Here is a 26,241-nt window from a genome sequence, read left to right on the forward strand (position 1 = left end):
TCGGATAAGGAACGAATCGAACGAGCAGAGATGCGGAACTCAGAAGCAGCCAGAGATGCTTGTGAGCCTAATTTGTCGGCAAAAAAGTGACATGAAGATCATCTTTTAAGCGTTAAAGCGTTAATTCCGCCTGCGAATGACGGATCTCAATAAGTGCATGTCCGAATAATAACCTGAAATTATTGAGAAACCAGAGCAGTGGGTCCAAAGCCCCAGAAAAGGAGGATGGTTGTAATAGCTGTTATCCATGGTTATTATGGAAAGGAAGTAATGGATAACCCCTAAACCAAGGTGTGAAGCGACCCGTGCCGAGGGATGAATGGTAGGGGGGGGTTTCAAACCTTGCCGTTAACGGAGCCTGTGGAGAACCAGGGCACCCTCCACAGTATCGTCTGCCCTTGCTGCATTAAGTCGGTCACTGATGCAGTGGACCTTCTTTACCGCGAGAATCGTGGGACTTCTATGAATAATCCACATCCAAATGAACAAAACGAGCGGTCGAAAATAACGCAGAACACTAAGGTTCTGCAAATAAATCTCCATCACGCTAAAGCAGCGTCTAGCGTGCTGTCTAGGAGGTTTATTGAAGGCGCTATGGATTTAGCTTTAATTCAAGAGCCTTGGGTCCACAAAGGAAGAATACTTGGTATTCATACTGGTTCATGCAAGTTATTCTACGACGACAAGCATGACTCCCCAAGAACTGCTGTTCTAGTAAAAGCAAATATTAATTGCTTTCCTATAACAGAGTTCATTCAAAGGGACATCGTCGCGATCAGAGTTGAGATACTAACCGCCAAGGGAAGATCCGACATAATAATTGCGTCGGCTTATTTCCCTGGTGACGTACCTGAGGCACCTCCCCAAGAGGTTGCGGCGTTCGTAAATCATTGCAGAGAAATCAAAAAAGACTTCATCATCGGCTGTGATGCCAACGCTCATCACACTTTGTGGGGTAGTACTGACATAAACAGTCGAGATGAATGTCTTTTAGCATTTCTCTCTTCAAACAACATTGACATTGCCAATATAGGCAATGAACCAACGTTTATAAACGCTATCAGACAAGAAGTCCTGGACCTAACACTGTGCAGTCCGGTAATTTCTTCGAAAATACACAACTGGCACGTTTCGGAAGAGGCGTCTTTGTCTGATCACAGACACATTATCTTCGAATAGGATGGTGGCTTGACAGTACAGAGAGAATATCGTGATCCAAGAAAAACCAACTGGGAACGATATTCACTTGAACTCGAGTCAGAAACTCTTAACACAAGAATAAGGTCGATTCAACAGCTCGAATCAACTTCAAAAGAATTAAATGATACGATAGTTTCAGTCTACAACAGTAATTGTCCACTTAAGAGAGTTTCTTCGACAAGAAACGTTCCATGGTGGAACAAAAGGCTCGAGCGGCTACGTAAAACAGCGCGGAAGCTGTTCAACAGAGCTAAAATTAATTCGGATTGGTCTCAATATAGGAGCGCCCTAACCGAATATAACAGAGAACTAAGACGATCTAAACGAAAATCTTGGGTAAATAACTGCGAAAGCATTGAAAGTACCCCAACCGTTGCAAGACTAAGCAAGACTCTTGTAAAAGACCACTCGAACGGGCTAGGTTCCCTCAAAAAGGACGACGGTTCGTTCACAAAATCTCCCTCAGAAGTATTAGACATACTGATGAAAACTCACTTCCCGGGATCTACATCGGTTCATTCTGATACCAGTCCTAGCTATAACCGCGACATGAAATGCTCTCGAAGGAATTCTCAAAGTGCAAAGGATGTCGCAAAGATAGTTGCTGGAATGGTTTTCACGAAGGCCAGAGTAGAAAGCGCGGTGAGATCCTTTCAACCATACAAATCCGCAGGTGCAGATGGAAATTTTCCAGCCCTGATTCAAAAAGCAGAATCTAAGCTGATTCCATCTCTAATCGAGATTTTTAAGGCAAGTCTGATACTAGAGCACATTTCTTCCACATGGAGACTCGTTAAAGTGGTCTTCATTCCAAAAGCTGGGAAACGTGATAAATCACTCCCAAAATCATTCAGACCAATTAGTTTATCATCAATACTGCTGAAAACTATGGAAAAAGTATTATATGAATACATAAAGTCTGTATTCATGTCCAAATGCCCTTTATCTAAATACCAGTTTGCCTATCAATCAGGCAAATCCACAGTCACAGCGTTACACACACTTGTGACTAAAATTGAAAAATCTTTTTCATCAAAAGAAACTGCATTATGTGCGTTTCTTGATATCGAAGGGGCTTTCGACAATGCTTCTTATGTATCAATGGCACAGGCTATGAGAAGAAGACATTTCGATGACTGCATAGTCGAATGGATCAAAGGCATGCTCACAAATAGACAAATCACCTCGGAGCTGGGTGGGTCGTCGACATCTGTGATTGCAACGAAAGGTTGCCCACAGGGAGGGGTTCTATCACCTCTACTTTGGTCACTGGTGGTTGACGACCTTCTGATTTTTTTGGAGGTGAATGGTTTCGAAACCGTGGGTTTTGCTGATGATTTAGTCATAATGGTACGTGGCAAATTCGACGATGTGATATCGAGCAGGATGCAGATGGCCTTAAACCTTACACAATCATGGTGTATCAAAGAAGGTCTGAGCATAAATCCCTCAAAAACAACAATTGTTCCTTTCACCAAAAAGAAGAAACTGCATCTGCAGACTCTAAATCTTGGAGGAGAGGAAATAAAATTCAGCGTTTCAGTGAAATATCTAGGCGTAATCCTAGACGCTAAACTAAACTGGAACGCACACTTAGATGCAATTTTCAGTAAGGCCAACATTGCCCTATGGACATGTTCTAAAATGATAGGCAGAACATGGGGCCTTAAACCAAAAATGGTTATGTGGGTCTATACAGCAATTGTGCGGCCTAGGATAACCTATGCCTCATTAGTATGGTGGTCAAAGACTAAGGAGACTGTAGCTATAAAAAAGCTAAACAAACTCCAACGACTGGCATGCGTTGCTGTAACAGGAGCAATGCGAAGCACACCCTCAAAGGCATTGGAGGCTATCCTTCACTTGTTTACCTTTGGGTCAACATGTTCAGCTGGAGGCTAATAGAAGCGCTCTAAAGCTAAAAAGATATAAAAAAATATTAGACGGGAACAAAACTGGTCACTTGAGCATCCTGAATCTCTTACCCGTTGGACCAACCTCAGAGATGAACAGCGATTGGATGGAACCAAGGACCAATTATGACATTCCATACAGAGTGATCGAACTTTCCCGTTCAGTATGGGATGAGGGTGGTCCCGATGTTCGTAATGGTTCAATCCTGTTCTATATATATGGGTCGAAAATGGGTAACAGAACAGGTGCTGGAGTGTATGGTCCCAGAATAAAAATTTCTGTAGCTATGGGGAACTGGCCAACAGTTTTCCAGGCAGAAGTAGCTGCAATAATAGAATGTAGAAATGTCTGCCTTAAAAGAAATTATAGACATGCTAACATTTGCATCTTCTCAGACAGTCAAGCAGCACTTAAAGCCCTCAATGCTCTCAAGTGCTATTCAAAAATTGTCTGGGAATGCATTTGCCTCTTACGACAACTGTGTCAGAGAAGTTCGGTACAACTATACTGGATTCCTGGCCATTGCGGTATAGAGGGAAATTAACAAGCAGATGAACTCGCAAGACGCGGCTCAAGCTCACCCTTCACTGGTCCAGAACCATTCTGTGGAATTTCTGAATGTGTGTTGAAGAGTGAGCTGAAGAAATGGGAAGACCGGGAAGTAATGGCCAACTGGATGGCTGTACAACTCAACCAGTCAAAAAAATTGATCACGTCGAGTATTAAAATTACTCAACAATTGCTGAGTCTTAATAAGAAAGACTTCAGCACATTCACTGGTCTTATAACAGGACACTGTCCGAGTAAATACCATCTCAAAAACATAGGTTTAGTGCAAGATGATATTTGTCGCTTTTGTAATGCCGAAAGCAAAACCTCGGAACATTTGCTCTGCAAATGCGGAGCACTAACAAGACGCAGACTTCAACACCTTGATAAGGCTATTCTGGAGCCCAAGGAAGTTTGGTCTGTGTCAGGCCGATCAGGACTATAAATTTTATCAAACAGATTATTCCTGATTGGCACCTATCTCGCTATAGCTTTCAGTCTACTTCTTCATCAATAAGCAGTAGATAAGCTTGAAGCGTAGTACAAAAAATGGGGCATACCACAATAGCTCAAACTAATGGACGCAGTGGTTCACACCCAACAAGGGAAAAAAAAAGCGTTAAAGGACAGTTTTATGGTCCAGGAATTGCAGAATGAAGATACGATGTGAAATCTATCTATTATCTATTATCTATCTATCTATATATATAAAAATAGATTTCTGTCTGTCTGTCTGATTCTTATGGAATCGGAAACTACTGAACCGATCAACATGAAAATTGGTATGTAGGGGTTTTTGGGGCCCCTCCCCCCTCTTTAAGGGGGGGCTGCCATACAAATAAAACACAAATTTCTGCATTACTCGAGAATGATTCAAGCAAATGAACCGAAATTTGGCATATAGAGGTTTTAGGGTGCAATAAATGTTTCTATCCTGGTTAGACTCCCCCCCCCTCTCTAACCAAATTTCGCTTCATCTCAAATGAAACACAAATTCCTGTATCACTCGAGAATTATTCAAGCAAATGAAACCAAATAAGGCATATTGAGGGTTTAGGGTGCAATCAATGTTTCTACGATGGTAAGACTCTCCACTCCCTCTCTAAGAGTGGGCTGTCATACAAGGTTTTACAGGGCACGAATCGTTTCTATGGTGAATACACTTCTTCTCTCTCCTTCTCTAAGGGGGGCTGCCATACAAACGAAACACAAACTTCTGCATAACTCGAGAACTAATCAAGCACAATTTGGGATGTACGGGTTTTTGGGTATGAGAAATGTTTCTATAATGGTATGACAACCCTCCCTCCTCTAGAATGGAGAGGGGGTACCATAAAAATATTATACATATTTCAACTAAAAATACTCCAACCGAACATGACAAAATTTTCGGAAAACTCTGAAGGAAAAAGGGAAAATTCGGAAAATTAAATTCCCTTATGTTCTACAATTTTATAGTGACAAATGCTGTTAGTCCATTTGATTTTTGCGCTAGCTAAATTGATCTTTGTTCGAAACTGGAGATGGATTTTAATGTGATGAAACGCACTCCTATATCTTCTTCTATCTATACCAAAAAAAGGATCACCGGATGTGTTGATAAGAGCAGAACTCGAGGAAGGAATTGTCCGATTTAGGGCTGTCTTTATTCTATCATATTTTCCGTGTAAAACATTTATTTCATGTAACAGAGAAACATGTTATTTGCAAGTGGTTGAAAAATCTTGAAAAAGAGTTGTGCCTGAAAATAATCTGATATTATAATGATGAGTTTTGGTAGAAGTACTAGGAATTTTATAGTAAAAGGTAAATTCAACGGGGTCGATTAGAAGATCAATCAATGAACAGTTCTGCGATTGGACCCATGAACTTGCTCATAGTAAGAAAACGTTAATGTTTGAAGGTATTGATAACTAGTAAACTAGTCAGCTAGTAAACGAATTAAATTTATCCAAAATTTAAAACGCGTTTTTCTCGAAACCATGTTTTGCGAACTGGTGGGAGCTCTACCTCCGGAACGATCCATCCGATTTTGATGAAATAGTTTTTCCCAAATTCTCCACTAAATTTCCTGTCATCGCACGTAGGATTTTTTTTTTTATATTTTCAAAAATAATATTTTGGTGAATATTTATTTTTAACGAAATGGCGATATTTTTTGTAAGAAAAATGCGTTTTTGACTTAAAAATCGAGACGAAAAGATTTTTAAGGCAAAAACGCCTTTTTCTCACAAAAAAGACGGGTGGGTAATGTCGGGGACATAACCGGAGTGACGTAGGACTATACAAAGGGGACAGCTTTCATACTCTAGCGGTACACACTCACAGGATAGAGACAAATCGGCAGACTCAGCCAAAGGGGCGGGTCCAACGAGACGAACGAATGAGCGTTAAAAGGGAGCGATAGCAAAAAAATACATTCATTACGATTTGTTCGCTCGTTGGATTCACATACAGACTAAAAAGGGTCCTTTTCAGGATCACAAAATTATCTTCAATCTAAAGAGTTTATTGTTTTGTTATCACTCGATATCCCCATCTTGTTCGGCTAAACCTTCCTGTTTAGCGATTTGTTGTCACTCGCCACAGCTTTCACAGTTGGAAAATTTCTTCCCATCCAGCTTGTGACATATTTTACAGTAAATTACATTCAATGGCACGTCGCATTACCACCACTCAGTGCCGGATTGGAGGTAATTTTAACCTGTAATTGAACATTTGCGATGACAGTGGTACAGTGTCGACTTTCAATGTGGGGTCATAATTTGGATCTCTATGTTTACAAAAATGTCCAACTAAATAAGTCGCATTACATGTCCGTCCAATTAGCTAAATGTCGAACTAATTGTAAATTAATGTACTTTCAATCTGGAAACATTTTAAGAATTGGTGAAAATTGAATAATCAGGAAAGTCCCTAACTATCAATAAGCTCAGAACAACTGCCAAATTCACATACTCATCAAATCCTGGCAAACAAATAATGAAAACATCAATTTGTGTTTTATTATTATTTTGGATAATGTTTTAGAAAGCATTGAACTTTATTTCCTAAACTCTTTTTTGGAAGGTTTAATGGCCCTGAAAAGCGCCTTGTTTTATGGAATGGTTCCAATTTAGAAAACTTAGTACTCGTGGTTTTGAAAAAAACCATTTCGAACGCCCTCGATGCCGCCTTGTTCTGGATTTGCCGCCAAAGCAGTTTGTATAAAGAACAAACTTTTTTCTTCTGCTACCTGATGCCGTTTTGCGAATGCGTTTGCCACTCGCCATTCGCTGCAACTGCCTGTTGTCTTGATGTCCGCCGAACCGAATGTGTTCTGTTCCGAATGCAGGTTTTCTTATCGTCGCGAGCACCTAAGCCAGCTAACTCGATCACTCCGGCGGCCGAAACTATATAACGCCGGCTAGGAGGACTGGTACACAGGTACTAACGCGCTCGACCTAGCAACCTTTTCCGGTGCAATTGGCGGATACACCTACGGGAAATTGCAGACCACCACGGTTCGAGCGGGATTTTGCCTTTCCCTTCTCTTTTCCTCCTTTGTTGAGTACACGATGCCGATGCCGTACAACCACACGGGTTTACGGTTTGAAAGAAAATAAGATATTTTTTTGGGGTCCGCGTGTTTTATACTCTAGCGGTACACACTCACAGGATAGAGACAAATCGGCAGACTCAGCCAAAGGGGCGGGTCCAACGAGACGAACGAATGAGCGTTAAAAGGGAGCGATGGCAAAAAAATACATTCATTACGATTTGTTCGCTCGTTGGATTCACATACAGACTAAAAAAGGTCCTTTTCAGGATCACAAAAAGTCTAAAGAGTTTATTGTTTTGTTACACTCGATATCCCCATCTTGTTCGGCTAAACCTTCCTGTTTAGCGATTTGTTGTCACTCGCCACAGCTTTCACAGTTGGAAAATTTCTTCCCATCCAACTTGTGACATATTTTACAGTAAATTACATTCAATGGCACGTCGCATTACCACCACTCAGTGCCGGATTGGAGGTAATTTTAACCTGTAATTGAACATTTGCGATGACAGTGGTACAGTGTCGACTTTCAATGTGGGGTCATAATTTGGATCTCTATGTTTACAAAAATGTCCAACTAAATAAGTCGCATTACATGTCCGTCCAATTAGCTAAATGTCGAACTAATTGTAGATTACTGTACTTTAAATCTGGAAACAATTTAAGAATTGGTGAAAATTGAATAATCAGGAAAGTCCCCAACTATCAATAAGCTCAGAACAACTGCCAAATTCACATACTCATCAGATCCTGGCAAACAAATTATGAAAACATCAATTTGTGTTTTATTATTATTTTGGATAATGTTTTAGAAAGCATTGAACTTTATTTCCTAAACTCTTTTTTGGAAGGTTTAATGGCCCTGAAAAGCGCCTTGTTTTATGGAATGGTTCCAATTTAGAAAACTTAGTACTCGTGGTTTTGAAAAAAACCATTTCGAACGCCCTCGAAGCCGCCTTGTTCTGGATTTGCCACCAAAGCAGTTTGTATAAAGAACAAACTTTTTTCTTCTGCTACCTGATGCCGTTTTGCGATTGCGTTTGCCACTCGCCACTCGCTGCAACTGCCTGTTGTCTTGATGTCCACCGAACCGAATGTGTTCTGTTCCGAATGCAGGTTTTCTTATCGTCGCGAGCAGCTTTGCCAGCTAACTCGATCACTTCGGCGGCCGAAACTATATAACGCCGGCTAGGTGGACTGGTGCACCTAGCTACCTAGCTACCCTTGCGGGGAACTCCAGATCAACACGAGCGGGAACTCCAGATCAAGGTTCGAGCGGGATTTTGCCTTTCCCTTCACTTTTCCTCCTTTGCCATATCCAACCATGGCTGCTTGTGTTGGTTTGTTGATGTGAGGTGATGCGAAACGATGTGGTGTACGGTTCGGATGAGAATGATCGTTACGGCAGCGGAGAGGGGATTTTTAAGCTGACTGGCTGGCTCGAGAATTACGCATGTGTGAGACTGCGACCAATGTTTCCCTCATTTTTTTCTTTTTCCTTTCCAATCGTGCTTCATTCTATTTCGCTGCTGCTCTGGTTGCCCGTTTTGGTCGGTACGATTTGAGGAGCACAAAATGGACCAATCAAAAATGGGCACATAGTGTATTTGGACAATGCTTGATATTTCACAATTATTCAATTATTTATCTCAAGAAAAATGAAATGTTATTCGTTATGATAGATGCGTAGATATATTTCCTATCAATTGATGCAAAAACCTTTGCGATCTATTGAGAAATGCTCGAGTTATAAGCGTTCCAAATCTTGCATTTTTTCCTACTTGTTCAGTGCCTAGATTTCCATTTCACCCCCTATATCTTCCGGTTAGACGTAGTCCTACGTCAAAAATATCGCCATTTCGTTAACACTCCTATACTCGCGCATTGGTCTGTCAGACCGAGAAATCAATAATTCATTCATTTCTCAGAAAATATCAACACTACGACTTTGCAATCTTCTTTCTTTCTTTCTTCAATTCTAGCTTCGTTATTCGTCGTTCGTCATCGTTTAGCGTATCACATGTATTGGTACAAAAGAGACGTGAACCACTTTTTTAACACTTTCAGTCTGACACACCGACGCGAGTATAGGTGTAACTTTTTTGGACAAAAACCTTTTTTCCTATTTTAGAATATTGTTCATTGAAATGTATAAATTAATATTAGTGGCGTGGAATATTTATTGAATATAATGCATAATATCATTACCGGACTATTCTCAATTGATTTCAGTCCCTTTTGTAACTGGATTAAACGGATCCATATATTAACTATTCGTCGATATATTCGTTGTTAGATTCATACGTTCAAAAGCATATAAATGTTTGACCTTCGTATAGTTATTCGCTAAATATGATTGTCATACATATAAACACTTGTGAAAGAATTTCACTTGTGGAAAAATTGTAAACAGTAAACTATAAACTAATCGGTGGCTTTTGGTAATTTTTAACAGTAACAGTTTCGGGGATATTTTTGACGTAGGACTACGTCTTACATTAAGGGTGCCAAATCAGAAAACAGGTCACGTTTTTATGAAATAAAGTTAACGTTAATAACTATTTTCACTGCGAACGGATTTTAACGATTTGTATATCAATCGAATCGGAATTTTTCTAAGATTTGTTTGATATGCTATACATTAGAAACCCATAGTCTGTATATGGTTTAAATTGATGAAAATTGGAAGCATTCCTATTTCCCCATACATTTGTGTGCTTTCCCGAACAGAGCTGTCAATAACGGGCAACTTATGAAGCCGCTAGAATAGAAACAACGAAGGGTAAGAAACTTGTATACTAAGTGAGATGTCGCTAGCGTATAAGTATTGCATCTCCTCTGAGGAAAATTCTCAGAATCTTTCTATGCTCTAAACAACAAAGGTCGCTTATTCTGCTCGGTTATGTGCTGTGAACGCTAGCGAATATTTCACTTCAAGTACATCTGGCATTGCAATTAATACCAACCATCCGAGCCATGGCAAAGCAGGAGAGACAAGAGAAGAGTGCAAGCTAGCTTTGTTGACGGTTCTGACCGATAATGGAGAAACGATTTTTCATAAACGGTCATTCTCGCGATGTTTCATTTTTATCGCTGCAGCTGTGTGCATCTGTTAGACGCATGTTTGATGCTTGTTAAATGGCGATGCACGGAAGGTGCATCTCGTTAAATACTCAGCGCAATGCGTGCATTGATATAAACAACAAAATGCGACATATGACCAATTAGTGTATTGTTCTCGCAAAGGCAAGAAAAAATTGTTTCTACTCGAAATGATTCTACAAAACCACGCAAGCCATTAATTCCTTTCAAGGTCTCCGGAACCTTTTACTAAAGAGTTATTTATGAAATTCCGACGTATTATCAAATAATATCCGAAATGATAAACCAACAAATTAAAAAAAAAAGATTGCGTAGTCCTACGTTCTAAGCGGTCGAGTCTCGGATACAACCCCTCGTATTTTTTATAATGGACAATATCGACAAGAAAACAAGAAGAATAAAAGGAAGTTCCTAGAAATCCTTTTATATAATCTTTTTATCTAAAAAAAGGCATTACTTCGTAGTTTACCAAGAATACAGAGACAAACAATATTAGAAATATGCAAACTTTATATTTCAGAACCTTTATCGTAATTCCGCGCGGCGAATTACGTGACATAGCAAAATTTATCACTTTATTGCGGAAGCCTTACTTTTCAGCTCCTACGTGATACCTGGGTCGATAACATATGAGGACACGACTTCAAATCTCACCTAAGTGACAAACTACAGTCACCCCATTCACCTGTGGAAACACCGTGACTTGAGACACCTCACGTCATTCGCCGCGCTGAATAAAGTGGAGTGTGTCCGACCCACCGCCACTTACACTCCACAATTTCTGTTGATATCGAATTCTGGTGGCAACGCCAATGATGCTGAGTATTTGAGATTTAGTTTTGGCCACCAGGCTTGTATTACACCCAGGTTTTTTTTCGCGGATTTTCGAATTAACGCGGTAAACAAATACCACTGCAATATCACATCTCTCCCTCAGCTCACATTTCTCTCTTATACAGGGTGGCCAGCGAATTTCTTAAATCAAATTCCCGGTTTTTTCCCGGTTTTCCCGGTTAAAAATTGATGATATTCCCGGTTTTAAAACGCAGTGATAAATAAGTTCAACATTGTTTATTTACAAAAAAAAATACATTTTTGTTGTGGTTTTGTCTGTATGCCAATGGTATGAAAACTTTCCATGATTTTTCCTCTGCACAAATGTAGAATCATTAAATGAGAACCGGACCTGAAACAAAATGCAGGGTATTACAAAAATAAAATGCAAAATAGTAAAAAAAAATGTAAATGAACTGCGATATATAAAACTTTACCTTATTAACTTATCCTGCCAAATCTTTAATCTGTTCGTCAATAATCGCTGCCTCCTTTTCAGTATCGGCCAGCAACCTTGCTTTTTTCGCAGTTAGCTCTTTAACTCGGTCATCCATTTCTCGCTTCTTCGCCTTTTTCGTGTCTTCTTCTGCTACTTCCCGACGTATCGTGCATAGGCGTTACGGGCACTCAAAATAAGGCTTTTGTCGATGCATACTTTGGTTACACCGCCAGCCACGCTGACTACATCATACACGGTCCTCTGTGCTACTAAACTTTCATCTAATAAGTTTTCCACTAAGCATTCTTTATTAATAGAGAAGCCTCTTTCGAGTGCCGCATTCCCATGTGACAAAATTAAAACTTTTTTGATGAAAGTTTCCAGATTTGGTAAATCTTTGCCGCAGCTTGAAATCACATGCCGCCAAAAGTTATCTAGTCGGTCATCTACCCGCCATGCAGATCGCAACGGCTTAAAAGATTTTGTTTCGGAGAGGACATCAAACTCATTTTTTATCTTCTCAGCAGTAAATCCAGTCAAATGGTTTTTCTGGACGAAGGCATCAAGGCAATATTCTAGTCGCTTTTTGGAAACATCCATTGAACTCAATACAACACTGGGACTGAGGCACGAAACATATCTGGTCAGTGGGTACGATAATGGTGAACGATTGAACATCTTCTTGAGAAATCCAACCTAGTAAGAACGACATTCCATGCGCAAAAACAGAAGATCCTTGTCAGGAATTTTTCCTTTCGCAAACTCGTTCTTAATAGCAGCCTTGGCAGCAAATCCTAGATCCATTTGTGCCGCAGGTAACAAGTTGTCTTCAGTCAGTGGAACTTTAATCAGCGACTTAGTTTTTACGTTGAGGCATTCGGCTTTTAGACATTTTTGCATGACAGGTTTAATCAAACTAATGAGTTCTTCGAACAAAAGCGGTGCCATTGGTTTGTCCGATTGGAAAACGGTTAAGAAGGGTTCAATAGCTGATGCTGCTTGAATGAAGAAGCTCAGCTTAGTTTCAAACAAACGATCGTTTAATGCATTTGTCAATACAGAAAAATGCTTAGATTTGTAAACAGCTGGAAAGCTTCGTTTGTAGTTCGGATCCGATTCTTTCATACGTTTTTCCTGCTGAGTTTTCACAGCTTTAATGTATCTACGTAAGCCGGGCAGCATTTTCAAGGCACGTTCAGCCACACTCCGGTTTTCCACCCACCGCACACCGCAGAATTTTAGGGGTAGGATGCTTGTCTTTGCTACCGCTGCAAAATCTGCTCGCCGCAACGGAATGTCCTTCAGAACACAGTAGAGTGATATCAGAAAGCCCTGAATGTTCCACTTAGTATCTTTCATTCCGGCCTTGAACGAGTTGTGCACTACGTGCAAGCCACAACTTCCAAGATTCAAAATTTGCTTAGAATTTTGCTGCTGAATATCAGCTGAAAGATCATGGAAAAACTTCCAATTAACATGTGGGCCGTCCATGGACATTTGGGTTGTTTTCAGCAGTATGGATGGCTCAGTTTTGAAACAACTTTTCAGTGCACTGAGGAGATCCACCGCTCTTGTAGAAGACAAGAAAGCTGAACCAACGTATCGCGTGTCCACCTGATTGGATTCCTTGTTCCAAAACCGAACACAAATGTCCATCTGCTGCTTCTGTGAGACTTTATTCAACGTTTCATCAAACCCGAGTACTATTTCTTCGACATCTAGTAGAGTTTTCAGCAACTTCTTGGTGAAATATGGTGCCAATCCGTAGTTCACTAGATAGCCTACCTTGGTTCTTCCGAGGGTTACCTTTTCCGCAATAGCGCTGTCCGGAAACATTAATTTGAATAGCGCAGCGCACTCTCCGGCACCGCGTAATGAAACGTGCTTGTAAACGCATGCCATAGTCCACAGTATCTCAGCTGACGTTACTTGTTCCAGGACTAAGAATTTAGACATAACGGCTTCAGTAGTCCGGGATGACTGCTCAGCAATCGGAGCCGGCGCACTGGAGGAATTGCTAGGCTCAGGATGAAGTATGGCACGTCCGTCTTTTTCAATAGATTCCTTCCGTTTGTTATCTAGAAATAAATTTCAATTAATTATTAAACATACATATTTATTGATTATACATTAATTATACCTTTTTTGCCAGAAAAATTAATAGGCAAATTAGTTCTGCGAATCACAATCTGCTGCTGGTGGGTTTTCGACTTCTCATGGCTGAGCAATGCCCCACGGCCCATGGAATCAATTTTGAAAGATTTATTGCACCATGCGCAACGAGCACATTTCGGGTCTTTCGGATCCGCTGCGGACCACGGAAACAGTTCGTTATAGCGTGTAGAAAATTTGGTTGACATTTTCTCAAAAATTTCCAAAAATTATCTCGAGCAAACTTAACACAACTGAATCACTGAACGAACCTCTTGAAATGAATGGAAAATCAAAATGGCCGCAAATCGATGCTAGTCAATGCATCAGTATATAACGCCAATCCAGTACATCACTATAAAACGCACACAGACAAGATTACATCAAATGCCAACCTTGTGAAGTGAGTTGGTATGAATTTTTTGACGTTAGATTGGCGCTCACAATGAATCAGCTGCGTAGCGCGATGCGAATGAATGGAAAGGTCAAATGAGAGAAAAACAAAACATCCATTCATTTCAATGAGTTGACACCATTATCTGCTCCGTCGCTTCAAGTATTTGTGAGATGAGAGAAAGCGTATAACGCCTTGAACTAATACAACTGATTCCATGTACAGAGCAAACGAAAAACACAGTACAATACTGGTTTTAAATATAGACGCGAGTGTTTGATTCCAACATTATAAAATTCCCGGTTTGCTTTAAAATTCCCGGTTTTTTCCCGGTTTTCCCGGGTCATTTTCAAATTCCCGGTTTTCCAGGTTTTCCCGGTTCGCTGGCCACCCTGCTTAGCGTGGAAACACACTAGACGGCTCTCCCGCGCGATTCTCGCAATGACAAGTCGCAGCAGGAGCTCGATGAAAAACACAATCAGCGGCTTTCGACGGCTTCACTAGCGGCCATTATCATATTTTTATAGACGGATGCAAGACGAGTCTATGGTACAAGGTACAACTGTTTGGACAGTAAGCGGATTAGAGGGGAGGTATATAAAGACAGAATGGTGGAAAACGGAAGAGGGATGTTTACCTGAGCGAGAGGGAGAAAGAAGTTGATCGCACACGTCTGAAATATTGCATTTCTCGATAATTTGGGTAGTATTCGAGAATCCGCAGCTACATGACCGCAGAGTGATTTTCACGTATTGGCTCACCGATAGTACATTAACTATTACCTTGCTTCATGTGCACCGCATAAACACTAATACTATCACAAAACCGTTGCGGCGCATCATCTCCATCGAGCCACCGCAGAGAATGAGGAACCTTACAACAGTGACTTTAGAGCCGGCCGTACCCGCTCCGCCTTGTGTGTTTTATCTCATTCACATTCCATTATCGAGGCCCCGCGGCGGTCTGTCATTGCAAAATCCGCGCGGGGAAGCCGTCCAGTGTGTTCTTACGCTTATACACCTTCAGAGCATATTACGGTAATTAGTGCCAAGGCGCATATATATACCAGATGAAACAATCATATGAAATGCACTTTCAACCATATTGGAATTGCTGTCGGTATTATTTACAAACAGCTGCCGGCGGCTCTCTACAAACGGTTACGACGCTTATTCGAATGATGCCTACTATGTTCGGCTTTCACGAATTTATGTGAAAAAGAAGGGATGATTTTGTAGAATTTCATTCTCATCCAGTTCATCCACTACTCTCGCATGTGAAAATGCAAAAATGGCGTACCCTAGCAATAACAAAACAAACAACCCCCGCTCCACAAACCGTAATCCCCTTCTTATTGAAGTGATGATGTTGCTTCACCTGTTATACATTCATATAAGCGCCTTGATTAGTGCTTGCAACGGAGCTCAGCGCCTATGAAGGGAATTAGTGCCGCACCTTATCACGATTCTTAGGGTGGGTTTAGACTAGTGATATATTCATGTGAAGAAATATGATGAGATTTATAGAAATCGCATCAACCGTTTACACTATTTTTTATTCATATTTTCGGTGAATTTATTCACCTAAAGTAGAACTGCATCCAACTTTAGTGATTTCTCACCAGTGAGAAATTCACAAGCGTTTACATATGCTGAATTTATTCAAGTTATATATACCTCGAATAAGTGTATCATATTTATTCTCACCCGTTTACACCTATTTTCACGTGAATAAATCCATCTATAGCTATAGATCTCCCTAATGTAAACCCGCCATTACGTGGATTAGTTGTTGGGTAAAGGGGAGCTCACCGAGCGGTACAACGGGACGGGGTTTTTACGGGCAGCGATTCGTGAATGGTTTTCCCTGTCTACTTAGCTTTGGACGGTCCAACAGTGGTACCGCACGTGCATTGGCAGTAGAGTGTACAAATCATAAGGGAATCTTCTAGCAATAGTAGATGACCTATACTTCAGGCATCGGTAGGCAAACCCATGAAGCTTCCCCATGTTATTTGCTGTTACGCCTCACATCTTATTTCAATAGGCTCCATTCTAGAAGACGAGACGAGAACACGCTCGTCCGCCGAATTGTTCGTCTCGTCATATAGAATAGGGCCCTATAATCGATGATAAGAGACGTGATGACTGGGTCTGAGGACGAGTTTTGGACGCATTTGGCGGTCCAAATGGACGAGTGCGTAAAGAATGAGTACAGACTATTCCAGTTCTTTTGAGGTCGGTAGCAAAACTGTGTTAGACCTGGGTCCTAGTAAAACGGATCCGGTATGAACTGACCAGTGTTACGAATGTTGTGGCGTTTACGGAAGAATCAGCAAGTCACCTAGTTCCCACAGTCGATTGTTTGTGAGTCGTCGAAATCTGACAAGATACAAATGACAGAGAATAGCGAAACGATATTTCGACTGAATCCAATTGAAGAATTAAATTTAATACGAGCGTAAAACAATAAAAATATTTGAACTAAAGATGAGCCATCCAAATGTAAGTCGATAATGAAATAAAGTCTATTATGTTTGTTCTAATCAATAAAAAATAGCTTTTAGTAGTTTCCGTGAAAACGCTGGAAAATTCAAGAATCGAATTTAGTCATTCTTGCGATGTGTTTCTAAACGATCTCAATGGCTAGAAACAGCATTGATGCAATGTGATTGATGTCATATAACGGTTTCTAAGCAACCTAAAGCGTGGTTCGATTTCCACAATTCCAATGAAGACAGGTTGATGCATAACAGGATGTGATATTAAATAATGATTGCGTGGTGGAGAAATATCATAACAGGATTAATTTATGTATCAAAAATAATTTTTGACGCAACTTAGATGCATCGTGCCATTTTTCTTATCGGTTGGTTCATTGGACTAACCGTCCGTACCGTGAATTCAAACCAAATGATTCGTGGTAAATGACAGTCATTTAGTTTTCTGTTTTTCGGCTCCAGCCAACGTTTTCTTGCGTTGAGCCAACATATGCAGATACATCTGGGGAAACACTGGTAGATATCCGATGGCCATCATCCACACGAAGTAGTAGAAAGAAAAGCTAAAGTTGGCTCGGTTCGGCATCGAAATGCTCCACATGTCCGTCTCTAGAATGTAGCTCTGGGCCCAGTAAAAGCACAACAACTCGCCAAAAAACCCAGCCGGATAGAGCGGAATGAAGATGGTATAGCGGAGCCATGTCGCGAAGTGGGGGACTTTGGGCAATACCAAATGCATCACGTAGTAGCTGTAGCGAACAGTTTCGGCTAGACTCCAGCAAAACAGAGCTATCGGGAGGCCGGGGGAGATTTTGCCGGTCGGAGTTGCATCGATTGCTCCAACTACGACCAGACAGCGACCAAAAACTTGCAGTAGAGTTATTAGCGGATTGCTTGGAACGATGCGAAGCACGGCGTGGAAAAACTGAATGGATTTTGGGTCGAAACAACAGAGTTTAAATTTATACATATGATATAGCACAGATAATAATCATACCTCAAGAATTGTAAGCAGTTGAAAAAAGTACGTAACTGAACCAACTTTGTCCCACAGGCTATTCGATGGTTGGCCGGCTAAGAAGTGACCGACGAATTGTATGTATATATAGAACCATCTAAAATGCATTCAAAATGAGAACATACCCTAATTTTTCAAGTAGTAAATTGTCACCCAATAAATTGCACGGCATTGTAGATTATTAAATAAGATTTCACAAATGCCGAATGTGATTTTTTTTCAATCGCCATCACGCAATCTTGATATCACGATACGATCACTAAACCAGGAAATTTCTAATAGATCGGAGAACCAGCATTTGAAACGCTTTCTCTCGCATTGATTACCGGCAAGTTGATATCTAAATATTGACTTTACACTTGCATAACAAATCACTAGTCTTTGCGCATGAAATCCATGAAATAAACATTCGCGAAATTCATTTTTCTACATCTGTTGGGTGAATGAACTTAGGGATGTCACAAATAGATTCAAATTGGTTGTCAAAAAAAAAATTAATCAGACTAGTGATAGACTTCCGACAACTTAATAAAAAAATCGCACCAGACAAATTTCCACTACCCAGGATAGACGAAATTCTTGACCAACTGGGAAGAGCAAAATTCTTCACAACCCTAGACCTTATGTCAGGTTTTCACCAAATAGAACTTAACGAAAATTCGAAACAATTCACAGCTTTCTCAATATCCAACGGACATTATGAATTTAACAGACTACCTTTCGGGCTAAACATATCACCAAATAGTTTTCAGAGAATGATGACTATAGCACTCAGCGGTTTACCAGCAGAGTGTGCTTTCCTTTACATCGACGACATCATAGTCGTAGGATGTTCCACTAATCATCACATAAACAATTTAGAAAAAGTTTTTAAACAATTACACAAATTCAATCTAAAATTGAACCCAAAAAAATGTTCATTTTTCAGACCTGACGTTACCTATTTAGGACACAACATTTCTGCATCTGGAATTCAACCAGATAAATCGAAATTTGCAGTAGTTCTCAACTACCCAGTACCCACATCATCAGATGAGGTACGCAGATTTGTTGCCTTTTGTAACTACTACAGGAGGTTCATAAAATTTTTTGCAGAGATCGCTCACCCATTGAACAAGTTACTCAGAAAAAACGTTATTTTTGAATGGAAACCAGAATGTCAAAAGTCATTCGAAACGCTGAAATCAGCCCTGTTATCACCGACAATCCTTAAATTCCCTGATTTCACAAAGGAATTTACATTAATAACCGACGCATCAAAGGTAGCGTGCGGAGCAATATTAGCCCAAAATCACGACGGTACGGAATTACCAGTTGCATATGCAAGCAAGGCATTCACCAAAGGTGAAGCAAATAAATCAACTATCGAACAAGAACTAACTGCCATCCATTGGGCAATAACCAATTTCAGACCATACCTATATGGAAGAAAATTTACCGTGAAAACAGATCACAGACCACTTGTGTATCTCTTTTCAATGAAGAACCCATCTTCTAAACTAACCAGAATGAGACTGGATCTAGAAGAATTCAACTTTGACGTACAATATGTCCAAGGAAAATTAAACGTAACCGCGGATGCCCTATCACGAATACAAATCGACTCAGGAACCTTGAAAACATTAAACGTATTAGCTGTCCAGACTAGAGCAATGACGAGAAAATTTGGAAATGAAAATCAGAACATAAACGATATACTCGGAAACAATGAGCCTGATCAACTCAAAGTGTACGAGACAATCAATCCAACTGAATGGGAACATCTACCTAAACTTCAATGTGGACGCACATTAGAAGATAACGAAATCACTGGTGAGGGTGAGATAAATTGCGCAATCACAAACAAAACAGGATTTAAAGAAATGATGTCGACAAAAATTAAAATTGCAAGCAGCACTAAAGAGACCCTAGGGAATCTAGTGAAATCAGTAGAAAATATGGCCACAAAATTACGGATTAGCACAATAGCTCTAGCGCTATCCAGTGTTATTTTCCAATTATGCAGCGTACAGCTCTTCAAGAAGACGTGTAACGACTCGCTCAAAGACTTGCAAATCGTACTATATACATCCAAGCGTGTAATAGATAACCACGATGAAAAATTAAAAATCCTGAAAAATTATCACAACTCACCAATAGGCGGACATATAGGTACAAACCGTCTATATAAAAAACTAAGCAGACTCTATTCTTGGAATAATATGAAATCTGAAATAGCCGAATTCATACGAAACTGCATATCATGCAAACAAAATAAACATACAACAAAAACTAATGAGAATTTCGTCCACACTAAAACCCCAGAAAAAACTTTCGATTGCATATCTATGGACACTATCGGACCATTTAACAGGTCAGAATCTGGAAATAGATACGCAGTAACAATACAATGTAATCTATCAAAGTACACCCGACAAGCAAGCATCTACAGTAGCAAAAGCATTTATCGAACATTGCATTCTTGTTTTCGGCACACCTTCAATCGTACAGACGGATCAGGGAACCGAATACAAGAACGAATTATTCGAAAACATAACTAAGCTGCTACAGTTCAAGCAAAACTTTTCAACACCATATCACCCCAATCTATTGGAGGTCTAGAAAGGAATCATCGTTGTCTGAATGAATACGTAAGGCAGTTCGTAAACTCATCACAGAGTGATCGGGACGACTGGCTGCCCTACTATGCATTCTGCTACAACACGACTCCTCATACAGACTTCCACTACACACCTTTCGAACTAATTTTTGGCAAAAATGCAACAATACCCTTCAACATAGCAAAAGAACCTCATATAGAACCATTGTATAATCTAGACGACTACCATAAGGAGTTAAAATATAAACTGAAATTAACAGCAAAGATAACAAAGGACATGATAGACAAAATCAAACAAAAACGAGTCGAAGAACAAACTAAAGAAGCAAAACCTATTCTTCTAAAAATCGGAGAATTGGTAATGTTATCCAACGAAAATAGACGAAAACTAGATAAAATTTACCTAGGCCCATACAAAGTTATATCAATTGAACACCCAAATGTTACAATTATAGACGATAAAACACGAATAAAACAAATTGTACATAAAAACCGTATTATAAAATATAACCCCACTCCCGGTTAGGGGGAAGGGAACAGTAAAGCAACGTGTATATACGCGCACATTCATATTATACATAAAATAACTTATCACTAAGCGAAATAAATAAAACCAAATATTGTAAAAAAAAACAACTGTTCTTCATACATATTATTATATATATATACTAATCATTATAAAAAAACAGGAGCATCCACAAAAATCCTATCCCAAAATTTTGAGCAAGAATGATTCCATTGTATTACATCGTTCTCCCTAAGGGGGATGGTGTGGCACTACGCCTTCCAAAATTGAACTTTCCCACAGATCTCCTCCAACACTTAAATTACAAATGTTTCATCTCATTTCACACTTGGTGAAATTCAATTATCCGAGATCCCAACCCCTCTTTAACCACAGGTCATAAATTGTTTATCACCCACCAAACAATTTATGACCGCAGAAACAACATTCCCACCAAAGAAGTAAACATGATACTTGAACCGTGTGTACAATTCGTCGCACGACGCAAGCGTCAGTGTTTTATTTCAATGACCCACTTGAGACATGCTTGTGCGTGCAAGGCGGAAACCCAATTGCAAGCACAAGAACATTTCTCCGTCCTCGTTCTATCTCTTTCACTTTCTACTTGTATCATTTCCTTGTGCGATGCTCCGCCCAGTAAATTACGTTACGGTTTGTGTAAAGTTAAGAAAATAAGTGTAAACTAGTATTTAAGCAGAAAACATGGAAATAAACGGCAATCTTTATTTGACAGTCAAACACAGAGTTTCATTCAAGATGTTACAGTATGTACGTATCGAAATTCGCCAATGTTGAATTTTGCTCCCACATTAAAATCACGGAGTGAACTAAGCGTTATCCGTAGGTTGTTGATATTCTGTCAGGTTCTGATACCTTGCAATATAAGATGCTCTTTCAGAAATGCAATAGTCAATTAAACAATTGACGGAAAAATGTATTTCGTTCATTTTATGAGTTTAATTATTTTTGACTTTGATAACAATACCTTTTTAATAGTGTTGATAACCATAAGAAAAATCAATACTGAATTTTAGTTCCTGCTCTAATATCAGCTAGATCTCTCGATTCTGAACGATGGCATTAATTGATGCAAAAATGTAGTTTGTTCATTTTTTTATTAATTTTGATTTATTTTGCCTATGATAACAATACATCATCTTTGTAGTAACACTTTTTTCCTCTCCTGATTATTCTCCTTGACGGCATTGAGTTTAGTGGCGTCTGGTGTCGACATTCAATTAGGGGTCATAATTTCGGTACCAAACTCGTTAGTGTAATCACTATCAGATTAGAAGACACGAAGCCAGTTCTAAAATGTTAAAATTTTAATGAAAATTTCCACAATCTCCTATGAGGTTTTTTCACTAACTGCAAATAATTTTTTTTTGTGTAAATAGAATACTAATTTGATACGGAGAAGTTAATTTTATTCACATTTTTAATTTTAAAAACGTGTTCATTCCGCCTGAAAATAAATTATTTTTTGATGCTCCCCTAAACTTGTAAGAGCGCTACACATACAACGGCCCGTCACCGTTCGTCGGAGTTGCCGTTGCTGGTGTATGTTGCTGGTGTATGTACCATGGGACAATATTTGACACTTCATTCGATTACTTTGACTTTACGGTGACGAGACGTTGTACGTGTAGCGCACAGTAAACAAAGCTAGTGGAGGCGATCTGGCGTAGTGGTAACATCCATGCCTCTCACGCTAAAGGTCACAAGTTCAATTCTCACTCCCGACATTCTTCCAAAAATGGAAGTAAAAGTGACGAACCAGCCTAATGAGTTGAAAATCACTATAATACAGATAAAAAAAAACAAAGTAAACAAAGCTCAATCAGCGTTGACGGCATTGAGCTTCGTATTACGAAATGGGGGAGTAGGCATGACAATATAAGTTTGCAGAAGAAATGCACACTCTTAAAAAAAAATTATGAATGAAAATTATTTTTCCCAAATCAAATTAGTACTCTATGTAAATGAAAATCACTTTTGTTTGCAAGTAGCGAAAAAATATCATACAAAAATTATGTCTAAAGAAAATTTTATATTATAATGGTGAGTTTTGGTGAAACTATCTGAAAATTCATAGAAAATAGTTTAAATTAGGGTCAGAACAACGAAACGCCAAGAAAAAAAATTCATACAAATTTTAGTAATTTAAAACTGTTTTATGGCGGGTTTACATTAGGGAGATCTATAGCTATAGATGGATTTATTCACGTGAAAATAGGTGTAAACGGGTGAGAATAAATATGATACACTTATTCGAGGTATATATAACTTGAATAAATTCAGCATATGTAAACGCTTGTGAATTTCTCACTGGTGAGAAATCACTAAAGTTGGATGCAGTTCTACTTTAGGTGGATAAATTCACCGAAAATATGAATACATTCATATAGAAGTTCACGCTAGTGTAAACGGTTGATGCGATTTCTATAAATCTCATATTTCTTCACATGAATATATCACTAGTCTAAACCCACCCTTAGTGCTGACCAAGATGGTGGAGTTAACAGGTGGCTCGTAATTTACACTATTTAGAAAAGACGTATGAGGAATGGCAAGACGAAAAGTTTGGATTTGTTTATGTTATTACTTACGTTGATATGGTTACATTTGATTCGTCGAAGGTATTTGAAGCAGTATAATAAATAAACAGTTGTCGTTGAAAATTGTAACCTAGTAACCTTTATGCATATGCTTCCGCCAGCTGGCTCGGCTAATGTGATTCAAGGAATGCTTTGATCGTGGTACCGCCACTGGCGCATAATTTGCAGCTTTGTTTTTTGTGCTGGTTCATAACGGCAATCAACCGTGCCGGCGAAATTGTAGTCAATGTTTAGTGTTCATTGGATACCATCTATGTAAATAAGTTCAAACTTACGGGATACGTCCGAACGGCAATTCTGACATTACGTTTTACCTTCCACTTCACTTATCTTGGTGCTGACTAATACCATGGACAGACATACAACTGTACTAGCGCTGTACGTGTACAGCGTTGTACAGGTACCACGATAGCATGACACACATACTTTGATTGTACATTGTACCGCATGTCAAACTGACAATCAGAAGTTTGAATTTATTGCATTGTATTTTCACCAATATTTCAATGAAAAAGGTTTTTATTTAGCGTCTAAACTATCGGACACAACAAATATGTTTCCAATCTGAGTTATTAACTCAAGAGAAAGTCAATGAAAAGAATGTATACCAAATGTTTTGATTCGTTTTGTTCATTCTACCCACCACTAACCGTCTATGGCGCTGCGCACAGTACAACTGTAGCCATGTACAGCGGTAAAATAGGTCGGTACAGGTACAGCGATTGTACCGAGTTGCTTGCATGGTTCTAGCGCTGTACTTCGAAAATTGTATGTCTGTCACCATACATACAATTTTCGAAGTACAACGCTAGTACAGCTGTATGTCTGTCATAAGTATAACCTGATAGAGAAGAAATGGTCTCATACAAACTAAGGCGGCGGTGACACTGGATGCAGAAAAGTGGTCGTACGAATTGTATGCAATAGTGAAAGTAAACAACCACATTGAGTTGTATAGATGTGGTTACATTGCCCCTTGCTTCGTTCGTCAGCTTCTATCAAACAAAATTGTTTGTTTCTGTTCGTACAATCAAATTTTCGTGCGTACTCCGAGCTAATGTAACCTTACCCTAACAAACTCCAAACTCCGCCGTCAACGGGAATCTGCATGACACAGATATTTTTGTGCGTGGAAGAATCTACCTAGAAACAACTATATTCGTTTTTGCGTACATAAACAAGCAACAAGTTCACTCCCATTCATCAATTGGCTTATAAAGAAGTGATGCCAGAGGTGAAAATATATTTCGTTTTATTTTTATGGGCCCATTTCAAAACATGCAAACATTGTATTTTTCATAAATACACCAACAGTTCACCTAAAATCTGAAGTGGAAACAAATTTGATAGATCGTCTACGAAGGCATGCGAATGTTTTTTTCGTGTCGTGTGAAGATGCTCCAAAAATCAACTAGCATCCCTGTTGGAAGGCATCAGCCAATTTGTAGACATAACATTCACTCGGCGTTGTCAGATCGTCAAGATGGGAGCGAGCACCAAGACTGGCAAATTTGCCGTCGGATTTACGGCCTTTGCGTTCGTGTTTATACTGATATCTTTTTGCTCACCGTACTGGCTGCAAACCGATGGAAAGCTGGAAAAACCAAAATTCACAAATTTAGGTAAATTCTGATGGCTGGGAAGGAGGAACAAGTTGCATCTGAAATCAGTGCACCCTGGGTGTGTCACCATCGATGATGAATTTGTAGGAATTTATGCTGTTGTTATGCTGTTCATCATCTCCGGGATCGTACCGTAAACAAATATGCTTTCGATTGGTGTTAATGGTGTTATGTTTAATTTCAGGACTGTGGGAGCTATGTTTGAAAAACTTCACCGATATTCATCGATTTTACGATACATCGTTCGAAGGATGCATGTGGATATTCGAGGAGGAGTATTACATTATACACGATTACATCCTGCCCGGATTCTTTATTGCGGTGCAGTTCTTTTTCACGCTGTGCTTCACGATGCTCCTGATGGGCGCTTTTATGACGATGATTTACCTCAGCTGCTCGAGGGATGACGATCGGTTCATAATGCTGTTGCTGACAAACGGAACCACCCTGGTGGTGGGTGCCATCTGTGGACTGATTGCCGTGATTACATTCGGATGCTACGGTGACAGCCGAGATTGGATGCCCAACTGGGAACACAACGGTATGGGTTGGGCATTCGCGCTTGGCGTGGTCGGTGTGTTTGCTCTGTTCCCTGCCGGGATCCTGTTCATTGTGGAAGCCAGACGGGCGACATATCGTCGATTGAACAACATAGCGAACGCGGAGATGGCTGCCTACACCATGGATGAGCGAAAACATCGTGGGGGCCATACCGATATTTAGATTTTAGGTTTCGATTGACCTTTTCGTAAAATTTTCATACAAACTAGACTTAGGAGGAGAAATCTCACGCGAATACGAATGAATATCATGGAGGTAGTATTAGACCAGCTTTTAGGTTACACATGAACATTCCGTCCACGGTTTTGAGTATGTTTCTCGAAACTAATCGTATTTTTAGGAAATACCATTTGTATTACGAAGATGATTGCAAATTGCTCTTTTTAATAAAACTATTTTTATTATCCATATTCATTTGGAGTAATTGCGCGTTCATTCTTCCGCTGGCCAAATGAATTCCATTAATTGGAAGACCCCACATCTGTCATGTTCTGCGGTTTTGAGTCTGCACAGTTGGTAGCTTAATTGAATAAGATAACCTGGCGTCAATGGAGCCTCCATGGTGTGCATACACAGCCGCATTCACACAGGTACGCACGTTGATGTATTCATTCATGGAACTAGTTGGGAACTATCAACAACTACAACTACCGCTGCACAGGTGACACACCTCATA

General features: G+C 39.7%; 2 protein-coding genes across 3 annotated transcripts; one reads left to right on the top strand and one right to left on the bottom strand.

Annotated features, from left to right (window-relative positions):
• Positions 1-16,912: 16,912 nt before the first annotated feature.
• On the bottom strand, positions 16,913-18,082 carry LOC129777774 (very-long-chain (3R)-3-hydroxyacyl-CoA dehydratase hpo-8-like). Of its 2 annotated transcripts, none has more exons than XM_055784257.1 (3): positions 17,793-18,082; positions 17,619-17,695; positions 16,913-17,546 (listed from the first exon to the last, which is right to left on the bottom strand). In XM_055784257.1, the coding sequence occupies exons 1-3, from the start codon at positions 17,809-17,811 to the stop codon at positions 17,055-17,057; spliced, it is 588 nt and encodes a 195-aa protein (XP_055640232.1). In that variant the 5' UTR covers positions 17,812-18,082; the 3' UTR covers positions 16,913-17,054. The 2 variants fall into 2 exon arrangements, with proteins under 2 accessions (XP_055640232.1, XP_055640229.1); XM_055784254.1 differs by having other exon boundaries at positions 17,619-17,736; positions 17,793-18,079.
• A 6,744-nt stretch (positions 18,083-24,826) lies between these two features.
• LOC129777962 (uncharacterized) lies at positions 24,827-25,975 on the top strand. The gene is made up of 2 exons (XM_055784577.1): positions 24,827-25,004; positions 25,189-25,975. The coding sequence occupies exons 1-2, from the start codon at positions 24,866-24,868 to the stop codon at positions 25,725-25,727; spliced, it is 678 nt and encodes a 225-aa protein (XP_055640552.1). The 5' UTR covers positions 24,827-24,865; the 3' UTR covers positions 25,728-25,975.
• Positions 25,976-26,241: the final 266 nt, after the last annotated feature.

The sequence above is a fragment of the Toxorhynchites rutilus genome, chromosome 3, assembly GCF_029784135.1.
Source record: "Toxorhynchites rutilus septentrionalis strain SRP chromosome 3, ASM2978413v1, whole genome shotgun sequence".
Taxonomy (NCBI): Eukaryota; Metazoa; Arthropoda; class Insecta; order Diptera; family Culicidae; genus Toxorhynchites; species Toxorhynchites rutilus.